Below are 14,057 nucleotides of genomic sequence, written 5' to 3' on the forward strand. Positions count from 1 at the left end.
ACTAGTACGCAGTAACATAGTTAAACTTAATAGCTTAGACGATAACTCCCCCACCCTATATCCAAACCACCCCCACATCCGAACCACCATCATCACCACCATCGCCACCACTATCACCACTTATTTCACTATCTCTGCCGCCCACCTATATGTAACTTTCGGCCTCGCTGGGCAATTCGGATGCCCTAGATTCATCCGGACTATCTATATTACTAGGATCCAGACTTTAGGCCCGGATTATATCCTCTATAGTAGCAAAGGTGCTATTAGGCGATAGGCAGACCTTTTTCCTCTTGCGTGACTGTATATTATCTAACTAGGCCTGTAATAAGTTAACCTGCCTTTCTAAAAGGGCTGCTCTAGATACCTGCTTATTATAGCCCTTTTATATCTTTCTAGATAGGTAACAAATAGTATAGGTATCTAGCTTATCCTTAGCTAGCTAGGTTAACTAGCGTAGTTAATACTATAGATTAGTAGATTAATAAGGGGTTAACTATAGGATAATAGATTTAGCTTTATCCTACTGCTAGCTGCTAGGCTGACTTAACTGCTAGCTGGCCTAGATAATCTAATAGGCCCTAGTTACTATTAAGTTAGATAAGGGGCGTCTTATATATATAGGCTATAATCTAGATAACCTCTAGCTACTGCTAATATTAATAGATATAATAGATACCTTATAGGCCTTAAAATAACACTCTAAGAATACCTTTTTACTAGTAATAGTTAAATCTATAACCTAGTTATCTAGATATCTAACCTCCTTATAATAGGCCTGCTTTAATAAGCTAAAGACAGCTATATCTAGAGGCTAGAGGACAGTAGAGGCGTATAGCAGTAGAAATAGTAGATATATATTATGCTACTAGTATTACTATATAAAATTAATAGTTATATAGCTATAATACCTATTAAGAACTAGTAGTCTAGCCTCCTCTAGCTAGGCAGGCTTAGTGTATAAGATAAAGACCTTCTCTAGCTATTTAAGGGCAGTATTATTAGTTATCTAGCTATTATTAGTTACTATAAATTACTATAGCTTATATATATTAAGGTTAGATAGGAACTACTAGGCCTAAAGTAATTTACTTTTATATATAACTAAGGGGGGTAAGAAGCTACTAGTAGTAAACATACACTTAATAATAGATACCTATACCTAGGATCCTAGCTACTTTTTCTAGATATATTATAATACCTTAGAGCCTAGTACTAGCCTATTACCTCCTTTACCCTCTATAATACTAGTCTTATCTATATTCTATCTATTAGATAGATAGATCCCTTAGATAGTAGGGATACTACTAAGGTAATAGAAGAAATCCTAGATAACCTTAGGGGAATAGGCTGCCTATTACTAGGTATTAATTACTCTAGATTAGAGGGTTCTAATAGATAGATTTTACTATATAAATTAGGCTATCTATTTCCTCCTTATAAGAGGATACCTATTACCTATTATACGCTCTACTAGGCCTTTTACTTATTAATAGTTAATATATCTACTAAGGGACTATTAAAGGGTAATATAGGCAGCTAGATTATCCTCTTAGGCCTAGGATAAGTGCTGCCTATCTTTAAAGGCAGTATTCTTACTTTACCTGCTAAAGTATTAATACTAAAGTGTTATATATAGTATACCCTATCTATAAGTAATAGCCTAGAGGCTATACTGCCTAGACTATATATCTAGGAGGGCCTGTTAGAGCTTATCTTTAGAATATTACTTTATAATAGTTTAAAGAAGGTATCCTAAAAAAATAGCGTTATTTAGCAATAAATAGTAATTGTTATGATAGTTTAAAAAAGGTAGTAGTGTTAATGAAGGAGGGGAAATGCGGGAATTTCGGGTGGTTCGGATGCAGGGGTGGTTCAGATATAGGGTGGGGGAGTTAAGACTAATAATAATAACAGCCAAAGCGACGACTAAAGCAACAGTAATAGTTATAATTACTATTCTAGTCCAGACAATCTTAAGGAAAACATAAACAGGCCTAAGTGTTGCCGTTGGACGGATTAGGAAGAGGAGCGTCTGCGGGTATACCTCAAAGAGGGGAAGGAGTGGTCATAGATTGCAGAAAGGCTTCATCGAAGTGAGGCAGCTGTAACTCAGCATTGGGTAATCATGGAGAGGAAAGACAAGGAGTCGGCAAAGTGATTCAGATACTTCTCCAAGTTACGAATGGTTTCAGGGGACTACCTGTGAGACTGACATCAAATGTATTTCATAGCACTATAATACCAACACTATAGATGAGCCATCCAAACTGCAATAAGGTTTAGAAGTCATGTTGTGTACTACGATGGAGCCAATGGGCGATCGCGAACCTTATCTGTCAATTCCAACAAAGAATCCGCTCGCGGTTGGTCAGCCGTATTGTGTCCTGCCACTCCCTGCTTTATCCTGGCCAATGAGCTGTCTCGAAGTGACAGGAGAACCCATACGATATGCAAGATGTGCTGGTCGTCTCGGAGTGGGACGTGTACCAAATCTAACCACATGTCTGGCCTTGATAGACCATCACAAAAGCAAACCCCTCACCGGCTGCAAGCATGCATGTACGAGGGGGTTACACCTGTGTTGGTGCGCTGTGTGGTATACGACCTGCGGATAGCCTTTCATACTACTGTTGTATTCAGGGTCGTCATTCAGACGTCATGGTGATCCCAGGATCTCCACCAATGTTACCGAGGTCTGCATGCCTGCAGACAACGTTGCTGTAATCTCAAATCAGGTTGTTAACAAACGGCAATACATGTCTGGGTTGTGGAGGCAAAGCGCATGCGGGAGGCCCTTTGACTTTTCGGTCACGTTCAGAGGATTCCGGTTGGGTCCTATCTCGGGTGTCCGATACTGAAGTGGGGAAAACTCGTCGCTATCTGGATCGCTGGTACTGTTCTTACGCTATCGCTGTTCTTACTAGAAAGCGTCGACGCCCAAGTAGAGATGGGGTTCCGTTGATTCGCCTGTACCCAGATTCTATGATTAGAACGACACTTACCAAAATGCCATTGTTGTGGACCATCGACGATGAGACTAAATTCCATCAAGCCATTGCCCAAATATCCAAGCTGAGGCAAACCCCCCTCCAGGAAGCCAACTACCGGCATCAGTATCGAGGGGGCTCCCAGTCCTCTGACCATGTTCTGCGGCTCGAAGACGAGATGCAACTAGCTGACCATGTTGCTTTCATTGCTCATAGTTCTGAAGGGTTTCCGGAAATAGCAGCAGCTTGCATTGAGGAGCGGCCAGACCAGCAAGGGCTTCTTATACGACTTGCTCGTAACGAGCTACGGCGAACAGAGGAAGTCGAAAGTGTACGGTGTCTACTTCGGGTTCTAGAAGGCTGCGCAAGTGGAGGTATGTTGACTATTTTGCTTGACGTTTGACAACAGCTGACTTGGGAAGTCCTACATAGAAGCGCCGTACAGGATCGACTTTTCAATGAAGTGCTAGCAATTAGTGAAAATCGAATCCTGCAGAGATTGATGCCACCCTGGTACCCTGCACCATCTCATTGGAATGCGAAGCAAAGACAGCAAAGAACATCACTGCACCATCGCATGACGACATTGTTACTTCCTAAACTACGAGGAAGCAAATTTGAAACGATCTACCTGAATTTTATTCGTGCAACAAAGGCTTTAGAGCCTTTGGAATCGAAGCAAATCGGCCCCGACTTGCGCAAGCACGTCAAAATCGCAATGCAATGCTGCGCTAACGCATCTATCGGCACAGACCAGAAGTCACTCGAGTTACAGTTGAAGCATATCCTGAACCAGCTCTCTAAGGCAGCACGAAAGGTTGTCGTCCAGGTCGACAAAATTGCCCGATATCTCAACTTAAGCAGAGACCTGGCCAAGATGGTGATGAGAAAGGCTTATCGCAATATTTTAGAGAGATAACTCTTGAGCCTCTTCTTTCACCCTCACCTATCCTGCCAAATGGGACGGCGAACCTTTGTTTCGTCCACGCGGAGGTGCAGCTCTTACTGCATTACGAGCGAGTTTTATGCGTACCAACCCCTCGATTCATCGGCTGCAGCAAGTCGGCTTGCTTTCTTTGCGACTTGCTCATTAAACGGCATGGCAGATTTCAAATATCGTTCACCCACTAACGAATATACCCAAAGTGGACCGTGCCAAACGTGGATTGGATGACACAGAAGCAGATTGAAGCCTGGCGAAAGATTATTAATGGCATGATGCAAGAGCTTCAGGCTATGATACAAAAGTTCACTGCAGACAAGGAAGGTTTCTTATCCGCTCCGATGGAATCAAGGGCATGCCTTCCTCTTTCGTCAGTTCCTAGTTCCGTCGCGATACCTGGACGCATGGCCGACTCAGGACCTTTCACAGGAGAGATTCGAGGGGGTTTACCAGTGCCACAGCAGGGCCCGCGGTCCGTCAGTCATGCTTTTCTTAGTAAGGAATCGTCTGTACCTTTGGAAATCTCTAGTGATGATCTTCCGATTTCATACAAAGTGTTTGTGGATTTCCCAGGCTTTCACTTCATTTCCAGCCAACTGACGGCCTTTTTCGAATTTGATCGGGAATTCTCGGGTACGGTGTCTCTCGCAATGGCAGCTGAGACATCTGCTGCTATTCGAAGCTTTGCTGTTGATGATTTAGTGTATGGGAACGATTTCAGGGTGGCGCCAATAAGAGCAGACGAAGGACTCGTGTTGAAGCTGCAAGTTGGAGCGATTGACGTGCTCTACGTTGAGCTTATGTGGGACTCAGAATAGATGTGTCTCGCAATAATTGTACTGTAACATTCCGAGACTATACATTCATTCTACACCATTAACGCTTTCTTCATTATGGTTCAGCGCTTTTGGACAATGTTGGCTATGGTTGATACCTAGGCATCTAACCGAAGGCAATCAGCAATGCAAACTGGAAGACCAACACTGCAGACGAGTCGTCAAAACTACAATAAGGCTTGTAAGGAGAACGGCACGGAGGTCTGTCCGGGCTTTAGGAAGGGATGGATGTTGTGGGTTTGGAGGCGGGATCCAAGTGGGTACCGCTAGTGGGGCGACGGTGCGGCATCCTTCGGAGAGGAACATAGTTGCCCTAACGAGGCATACAGTGACGTGCAAAAAGTCTGGGCCAACCCCCTTATTTCCCTCCAGCCCACACATCTACCCCATCACTGTTACTACGAATAGAACTACAAAATTAATAATATATATAGCAAGAGTATAGTCAATTAAAAGCGAATTGTTTGCCTATCAGTATCGTGTATACCAACCCTGTGCTCTTCGTACTGCTCGTAAGCGACGAGGTAGAGACTTTATAAGACTCTTTATCGTAGCTTGTGGCACTGCTGCCCATGCCTCTTGTAATTTCTCCTTGAACTTTTCTATATCTAACTCGTTATTCCTCAAATAGAATGCTTCAGGGTATAGCTCCCTCAGCTTATCCTTCATCAGCTTCTAGATGTGCTTAATTGGGTTGAGGTCGGGTGAGTATGGGGGCCAGTCTAGCCATGAAACACCATGACTACGGAGCCATGATAGTGTCTGAGCTGATGTGTGAATAGGGGCATTATCTTGAACAAAGTGACGAAAATCATCATAAACGGGTAGAAATCCCTCATCTAGAGTCTGTATATACCTATTTGTAGTATATCCTCCTTGTCGTGAGTTCTTATCTCTAGTTAAAAAGATCAACTCACTTCGGCCCTCCTTCTATATTATCCCCTATACCATAATAGAGATATCTGCCTTTACGTGGGCAGTAATATTAACAAAATCTCGTCGCTAGCGTTTAGAGGGTAGTCTAAATACCTAAGCGGATGGGTAACTACTACTGTTCTGGTAAGAAGATTTATCACTAAATTGGGCCTATAAAGGAGTTAGTAATAATGTTCTTTTATATAGGCTTCTTACTATAAGGCACATAGCTAGAATCTCATCCTCTTTTTGTAGCTATTCTCTAGCAAACTGTAGCCGTTGAGTAGCTGCTTTAGGCGTAATAACTGGTCTCTTTGATGCCCTCCACTTGCGATAGTTGGCTTGGCGAAGAGCCTTCTTAATAGTGCGAAGGCACACCTTGTGCTTCTAGCCCTTTACAAGCTCCTGGTACGTCTGCCGAGGATTAATTCGAATAGATCTACAAATAGCCCGTTTCTCCACCTTACTTAGTTTCTCTGGCCTCCCTTTTCGGGGGTTAGACTTAAAAGTCTGGTTGGTTGCAAATCGATTAATGGTTCTCTTCACTGCCCCCCTAGTGCAGTTAAACGTACGTGCTACCTCACGTTGACTTCGGCCGGCAAGCACGTAAGCAGCAATTGCAACCCGCTGGATCTCGGACAACTCATGTTTAGTCCTTCGATCTCCCGATATATGAGATATAAAGGCTTGTAATTTGGCGTCCATTTCCTGAAGTTGTGGTAGTTGTAAGAGTGAAGAATGGTTGGGCTGGAGGGGGTTGGGCAGTAGCGAAATGCGGGGTGGGCCTAGACTTTCTGCATGTGACTGTATAAGGGGACCGGTCGGCAGCAGCAGCAGCGTTGAGCAAGGGATAGTCAAAATCTAAGAGAAGAGGAGTACGTTAAGCTAGATATTGATAGGACTACATATGCTACCGCCTTTACATAATGCAAATGGCAATTAAACATTTGTCTCAAACCGTCCTGACCCCGTTCTGACTGTTGGTATCACATGCGATCACAAAAAAGGTACGGTTTCATATTCAGTGACGTGTGTGTTTGAAAGAGGTCCGAAGTGGCATTCTGGATGTTGGCCCTTTCAGTGTTGCCTTGTAATGACGTCATATTGTAATACATGGATCTTACGATGGCAGGGTGTACCCTTCAGCCTATTGGGTGGCTGCCTGTGGACGGCCTGCCACTCCGGTCATTTTTTGTTTATATCCTCTCAACTCTGAGATCGCATTCATCCACAATTACTACTTAAGTTGTTCCATCGTCTAGTGCAGTCCTGGAGGTGGCGGCAGATCTGGAACTCCCCCACGCAATTAAGATTCTTATCGATGCGGCATGGTCGTTTACCCTTAGCGGCAGCTTGGTCAACCAGCAGTTGCCGCTCCGAGAGACCTAGTGGGTGCCTGTCCTATGACTACTAGCATTAGCGCAAGATGTGTTGTTAAACCGGCCGCCAGGCGGTACGTCTAACACGCCGGGTAGCTTTGACATCTTTGCTGCACAAAACGTATTTAAGTAAGGTTTAAAAATTCACAATCTTGTCTACGGTTCTAGCTGAACTAGCGGGGAGGACGATATTGACTACTGCTACGAGCATAGGGCTAAGGCTAACTGCGATTATATATAGGACTACCCGTCCGTAGATATTAGAAGTCAAGGATGAGTAGGCGCTATTGGATAAGATTCTGTACGTTAACGGCTTAGCTATGTCTTAGTAAGCCTTAGACGATAGGAGAAGAGCAATTTGATGGCGTACCACTATGACTTATCAGCTGAGAAGTGGAGGCTACTGTTAGGCTGTTAAATAGTAATAAATTTAAACATATTGATAGCTCGGACAACATTAATGACGATAACGATAGTAAGAGCTATAACTAAAGTGATAGTGATAGTTCTTATTATCACTCTAGCCCAGACAGTCTTGAGGAAGACGGCAAAAAGCCTAAGCGCCGCCGTTGGACAAAATAAGAAGAGGAGCGTCTACGTTTATATATTGCAGAGGGGAAGGAGTAGCCATAGACTATAAATAGCCTAGACCGAAGTGAGCCAGTTATGAAGCAGCATTAGGTGCATGGAGGGGCAAGACAAAGAGACGGCCAAGTGATTCAGGCAAACTTAGGATCGAGTTGCGAATCACTTCTGAGACTACCCATGATATGTAAAGCGGGAAATTTGGAAACAGCTGGTTAATGTTTTGCATTGGCGAAGTGGGGCGCAACGGATTAATCAATCAATCGTACCGCCCACGCTTCCAGGGTCTGGTGGCGCTCTGTCTGCCTATAGCTTGTCGGGTCGTAACATTTTAGAGCACTAGGGGATAACTAATAGGTAGTAAACAACTATAAGATAGAATATATATATAATAAATACTTACACTATATTATAATATGCCTTCTAACTAGAAATACCCTTTCTCCTCTATAACTATTACACTTAACTTTATTATAAATATAGACTACTTAGTAATAAGGCGGCGGCTAGTTTGGATAACTATATACGCCTCTATAATAACTGTATTGAAAGCTACTAGCATGAGCGCTACTAGTACCGCTATTAGCAGCTCCCTCTGCTAACAATCGCCTTGCGATTTTATATTTTGGCTTGTCTGCAGTTATGTTGACTTGCTTTGCAGTATTGACGGGGTTGGCTTTAACTTTAAGGGCAAAAAACATAAAGTTATTAGCATTTTTAATCTGTTTATGGTCGTCAAGGTTTAAACACCTTTAATAAAACGATCTGTTAGTAGTTTACCTAAGAAATCTTTACCTCTATATCCTAAAACATAGGATAATAAATTTAGAGTGGATTTACTTACGCGTCCTTCTTATAATCTATATTATTAGCCCTCTATGATAACCTAACTATATCACTAAGATGTGTTATTTTATGTAATAATGTTTCTCTACTAGTGAGGGGGCGAGTGCGCCACTGTCTCTAGCTTCTAAACGCTCCTTTGTAGTTAGATAACCCTGAAAAGTACGCAGGGCATAACTTTACAGTGTTCCTAGCGTTATTAGCTATAGCCCTGGTGCCTTAGCACTCTGGTTCTGTTAGTTTGATTACAAAAGGAGGGATATCCTACTTTACGTATACGTGTAAATCAGGATCTTGGTGGTGTTGTTATTATTTATGTGTAGTGTATCTAGACTTCTAGCACCTAGTGGTGGTATTGTCAAATATACAAAAGAAGTGGAGCTCCTGCTGGCTGTTGCACATCTGTGAGAATTCAGGCCATATATACCACTTTTGACACACCCCCCCAGCTTTCACAGAAGGTGCCAATTTCTGTTAGAGCTGGTTTGTAATCCAGAGGGCGGCCAAGCAATGTACGCCCATAGTAGGGGCAGGGTTGGGTCTGACGCAAAGGAATACCCTGTTGCTGCCTTCTGCTGCCTACATGGGAAATCAAACACAGGTCTTCTGGAAATCCTGTATGCGGTAGGTTGGGTTACGTGAGATACACGTAGTGCCACTAAGCGAATAAGACTCTTAATTGTTAAATATGCAAAAGAAGTGGAGCTGCTGCTGGCTGTTGCACATCTGTGAGAATTCAGGCCATATATACCACTTTTGACAGGTATATCCCCTGTGGCAGGGGGATAGTAGTGTCAAATGTGGCGGAATTACACGTGAATTAACTGGCGAATGCACGGTTGCCCTATGGCGAATTGTCAGGGAATAGGCGGTGAATTAGCCCTACTTTTAGGGTAAGTCTGCTAATAATATTACTAGGATTAGCTAGGGATTTCCTAACTAAGAAATAGGGGGTTTTCCCTATTTCTATAGTAATTTACTATAGATATATAATATAGAATAGAATTAATTAAGTAACTATTATAATCCCTACTATTTAATAATTAATAGTCTAATATATATATCTATAATAACTAATATACCTATTTACTAATTAAATACTATTATAATAATTAATAAGAACTATAATAATAAGGTAACTATATTATAATTATATAGTAATTAGTTTATATAGCTTAACACTATTTAAGTAAAGGTAAAGCGTTATAATCTCTAGGAGTATATTAACCTAAAGGTTATAGCAGCAGACTAATTAATCCTTAAGATATATCTAAAGAAACTAATAAAGCTGCTTATAACGTAATATCTATACGCCTTAACTAAAGATAAGCTTACTACTTACTAAGAGGTTACTATAGCTATAGTAATTACTAAAATATCTTAGTAAGTAACTATATAGCTATATATAGTAAAAAGTAAGGCTATTATAACTTTACTTAATAGGCTTATATATAAAACTAAATACGTAATAACACTAAATAATCTTAACTTATATAATCTTATATACTTAAATAGCTAGATAAGCTACTATTATAAAGAAGTACGTAAGTATACTACTTAGTAAAAGGACGTTAAAAACGTAGCTAATATAGTTAAATCTACTATATTTATAAATCTTTAAGAAAGATATTATAAATCTAATAAATTACTAGCTAAATAGCTTAATAAGCTTAGTATAGTAGTAAGAATAACTAAAGAAGAGCGTGTAAAGTATACCTATAATAAATATAGTAAAGTGTTAGTAAAGGTCTAGTAAAAGGCCTTAACTACTAAGAAAGATTTTACTATATAACTTAATAAATAAAACGTAGCCTATAGTAAATTAGTATAAGTTAATTTACTTAACTACTAATAGCTATTAATTTAGTTTAATAACCTTACTACTACTTTATAAAATAGTTTACTTAGCTCCTAGCTAGATTTATATATAGTAATAAGTAAAATAATAAGTAATTAGAATAATCTTAACTAGTAGTCTTTTTATAAGATAGCACTAGAGAGGGTTAAAGCCCTTACTAATAACTTACTGTATTATAGCTAAGCAGGCTGTAGCGTATTTAGCCTAACTAGAGGTAATAATAATAATAGCCTAATATACACTAAAGGCGTAGCAAAAGATAGTAAATTTAATAATAAAAGGCACTACTACTAATAAAGTGTAGGTAAAAAGGTAAAGTGCCTTATATACTTTAGCGCCTATCTATTATAACTTTACTACTTTATAAATAAGTTATAAAGGCCTAGTAATTAGTAAGTAAATACGTAACGTTAGTAATAAATTAATAAGTATATAGTAAGTAATCCTAACCTTACTAAATAAGTGTAGAGAATTAAGGCTAAGTTATATTAACTATATAGTAAATACTACGTAAAGGTAGCCTTTTATACTACTTTATAAGGCTATAAGCTAGGTAATTTAGCCTTACTTAATTTAAGCACTACTAACTATATATTTAACTATATATTATAGTTTATTATATTAGTAGTAGCCTTAATTAGTAACTATATCTAGGCTAGTACTACTTAAGTTATAATTAAAGGATATAGTACTATAGAGATTACTTTAAAAGGCGCTAATAGCTTACTAATAAAGCTTTATATATATAACGTAATATATTATAGTGTATTTACTATATTACTTATTTCTTTTATAAGGCTACACTAATAAGGTATATAGTAAGATATAAGCCTAGGTAATAATTACCTAAGGCATATAGATTATAGCCTTATAGGCTATATTAAGGAATAAGCTAACTAATAAGTGCTTAAATATTATAAGTAATATAGCTATAGCTAAAAAAGTAAAAAGGCTTTTACTACATACTTTACTAATAATTTACTACTAACCTTATAAGTAAGAAATAAATATATAACGTTAATATAGTAATAACTACTTTATAGTAATATAATAATATAGTATAAGCGTCTTAGCTACCTAGGTGCTAAGGCTCTATAAAAGATTATAAATACTATATATAAAGTATATCTAACCTAAGTTAACGCTATAATAAAATAAGACTATAATTTATATAGTCTTAGTAAGATAAGGTAGTAAATTTACTACTAGCCTTATAAATCTATTATAAATATAGTACTAGGTAATTACCTAGCACTAGACTTTTATAATCTTAAATAAGGCTATATAAGATACTGCTTAGTAATAATAATCTTAGATTAAGTAATAAATTTTATATAGGATTTTTACTTATATAGCTACTACTAAGATACTATTAACTTAATAATAAGGGGCTTCCTTATAATAGTAAAAACTAAATATTTAATTACGCTAAAAGTTATTAAGGCTAACTAAGAAATCCTACGCCTTAAGTAACTTATAGATACGCTTTTTAATTATAAGATCTTTATTAAGCTATTAGTAGTAAATACTTAGACTTAAAATAGTAGCACTAAGTAAATTACTATAATTATTAAACTTAAGGCATAATATATATAAATTAATATAAAATTACCTAAAGTCCTATAGCCTAAAATTATAACTATAGCTATATACTTTTATAATTAAATACTATTAGTAGCTTAAGGGTAGAAATCCCTATATTAATTATTTTACTTATATTTTATACTTAATAAGTATACTAAGCCTTTACTAATAGTAAAGCTAGATCTTTTATATTTATAAGCCTATAGCTACTAAGTATATATACTAACAGCAGACGTATAACTATTATAAAACTACTAGTAAAAGCTTACTACCTATATATAATTTAAATTCTTTATTAGATATATATTTAGTAATTTATATTACGTCTAGTATCTAGTATAAAATAAGGTCTTTACTATATATAACGTAATATGTAATAAGAAATAAATCTTTAATAGATTAATAAATAGATTACTTAATAAGCTTTATAAAGCTAATCTTATAGTAAATTAATAACAAATTAATAAGCTAATTATAGCTAGTAATTAATCCTTATTATATAAAAAAGCTAATAAAGAAATAGATAAAGTAATAGAACACGCTAATATTACTTTACTAGGCGCTTTATAATTAGGTAACGCACTAGAATATCTATATAAGCAGGTAAAATTTACGCTTCTTCTTACTCTACTACTATTACTACTAAGCGCCTTTTTTATAGCTTTTATAGATATTAATATAGGGGGTAGTAAAATAGGAACTAATAGTTCTAAATTAATTAATCTAATAGCTAATAGCTAAATACTTACTAATAGTAAAATAATTAATAAGTAAATACCTAAATTAATAGCTAATAGCTTATTAATTAATTTATTAATAGCTTATAGCCTATAAGCTAGTAACTTACTTAAGGTAATTAGAGCTAATAATAGTTTAAATAATTTATTAATAGCTAATAGCCTATAAGTTAGTAACTTACTAAAAACTAATAGTTCTAAAATAATAAGGATAATAATCCCTTATACCTTATCTTATCCTTATATAATTAATTTATAAGACGTTAATAAGCATAAAAAGGTATTAAATTCCTAAGTAACTATAGCTAGCCTATTAGGTAATCTCTAGCTAGTAGTAACCTTATTTAAAGGCGTTATAAAAGGGTATTACCTTACTATATATATAGGTAGTTAGATTACGCTAAGGACTTTATTTAAGGCTACTTTCCTTATAAGGCTTACTTTATAGTAAAAGATTACAAACTATATATAAGGTAGCTTATAGGTAATAACGTAGTTTAGTATATTATAAAGTTAACTAATAAGTAAAGACTACTACTTTTAGCTAAAGCGTGCCTAAGGCTACTTAATTAACTACATAACGCCTAATAAGTATAATAATTATAAAGACGTTACTAGTAAATTACTAGTATATAATAGAGGTATTACTAGACCTTATAGGCTAATAGGTATATATTAAAAGTTACTACACCCTCTACTAATCTATAAATAGTTAAAAGGCTACCTATATAAAAAGTAATTTAAAGACACTAAAATAGTGTATTTATATAAGTATAAAACATTAAAATCTTAGGTAATAGTGCTATAAGTAGTAGCTAAAGGGTATTAAATCCTTAACTACTATTAGGTATATACCTATAAGCTTAATAAATATAGTTAATTAACTAAATTTAAAGTAAGACTTATAGTCTATAGTAACTAATAAGTAAAAGATCTATAAGGTACCTATATAGCTATATTAGTAGGTATATTATTTAAAATACTTATAGTAATAGCTACTTACTTTAATCTAAAATTACTTTAATATAACATAGTAAATACGTTTATTTATATTACTATTAATAAGGTAGTATTTATAGAGATACCTCTAGGCTACTAAATCTCTAGCTAGATCCTCTAGCTACTAAAAGCACTATATAGGCTTTAGTAATTACTACTACTATAGTAAAAGCACCTTAAAGAAGGACTTACTATATAAGGCTTTTACTAAGTGCCTAATAAGAATTACTATTAGAAAAAGAATTATATTATATTCTTTTTTTATATTAATAACTATATATTAGCTTATTACTATATAGATAAAGTGTAAATAAGTAATAAGATAGTAGCTCTTTAGTAATAATACTACCTTAAAGGTAGAGGCCTATTATAATAGTTCCTTAGCCTT

At 36.5% G+C, this 14,057-nt stretch overlaps 2 protein-coding genes across 2 annotated transcripts; one reads left to right on the forward strand and one right to left on the reverse strand.

Annotated features, from left to right (window-relative positions):
• Positions 1–2,968: 2,968 nt before the first annotated feature.
• On the forward strand, positions 2,969–4,510 carry GLRG_11275 (uncharacterized protein). The gene is made up of 2 exons (XM_008101960.1): positions 2,969–3,364; positions 3,413–4,510. Exons 1-2 carry the CDS (start codon positions 2,986–2,988, stop codon positions 3,907–3,909), a joined length of 876 nt encoding a protein of 291 aa, XP_008100151.1. The 5' UTR covers positions 2,969–2,985; the 3' UTR covers positions 3,910–4,510.
• A 934-nt stretch (positions 4,511–5,444) lies between these two features.
• On the reverse strand, positions 5,445–5,690 carry GLRG_11276 (transposase; the record flags this gene model as incomplete). Its single annotated transcript, XM_008101961.1, has 1 exon — positions 5,445–5,690. A coding segment is annotated over one exon (246 nt), but the record flags the coding sequence as incomplete, so codon positions are not given.
• Positions 5,691–14,057: the final 8,367 nt, after the last annotated feature.

Source organism: Colletotrichum graminicola (genome assembly GCF_000149035.1).
Source record: "Colletotrichum graminicola M1.001 genomic scaffold supercont1.80, whole genome shotgun sequence".
Lineage (NCBI taxonomy): Eukaryota > Fungi > Ascomycota > Sordariomycetes > Glomerellales > Glomerellaceae > Colletotrichum > Colletotrichum graminicola.

Bases quoted from the DNA above. Each gene is read 5' to 3' on its own strand.
- GLRG_11275 (XM_008101960.1), top strand. From the start codon at position 2,986: ATGATTAGAACGACACTTACCAAAATGCCATTGTTGTGGACCATCGAC. The intron at 3,365-3,412 runs GTATGTTGACTA...TGACTTGGGAAG, and splicing joins AGAAGGCTGCGCAAGTGGAG to TCCTACATAGAAGCGCCGTA.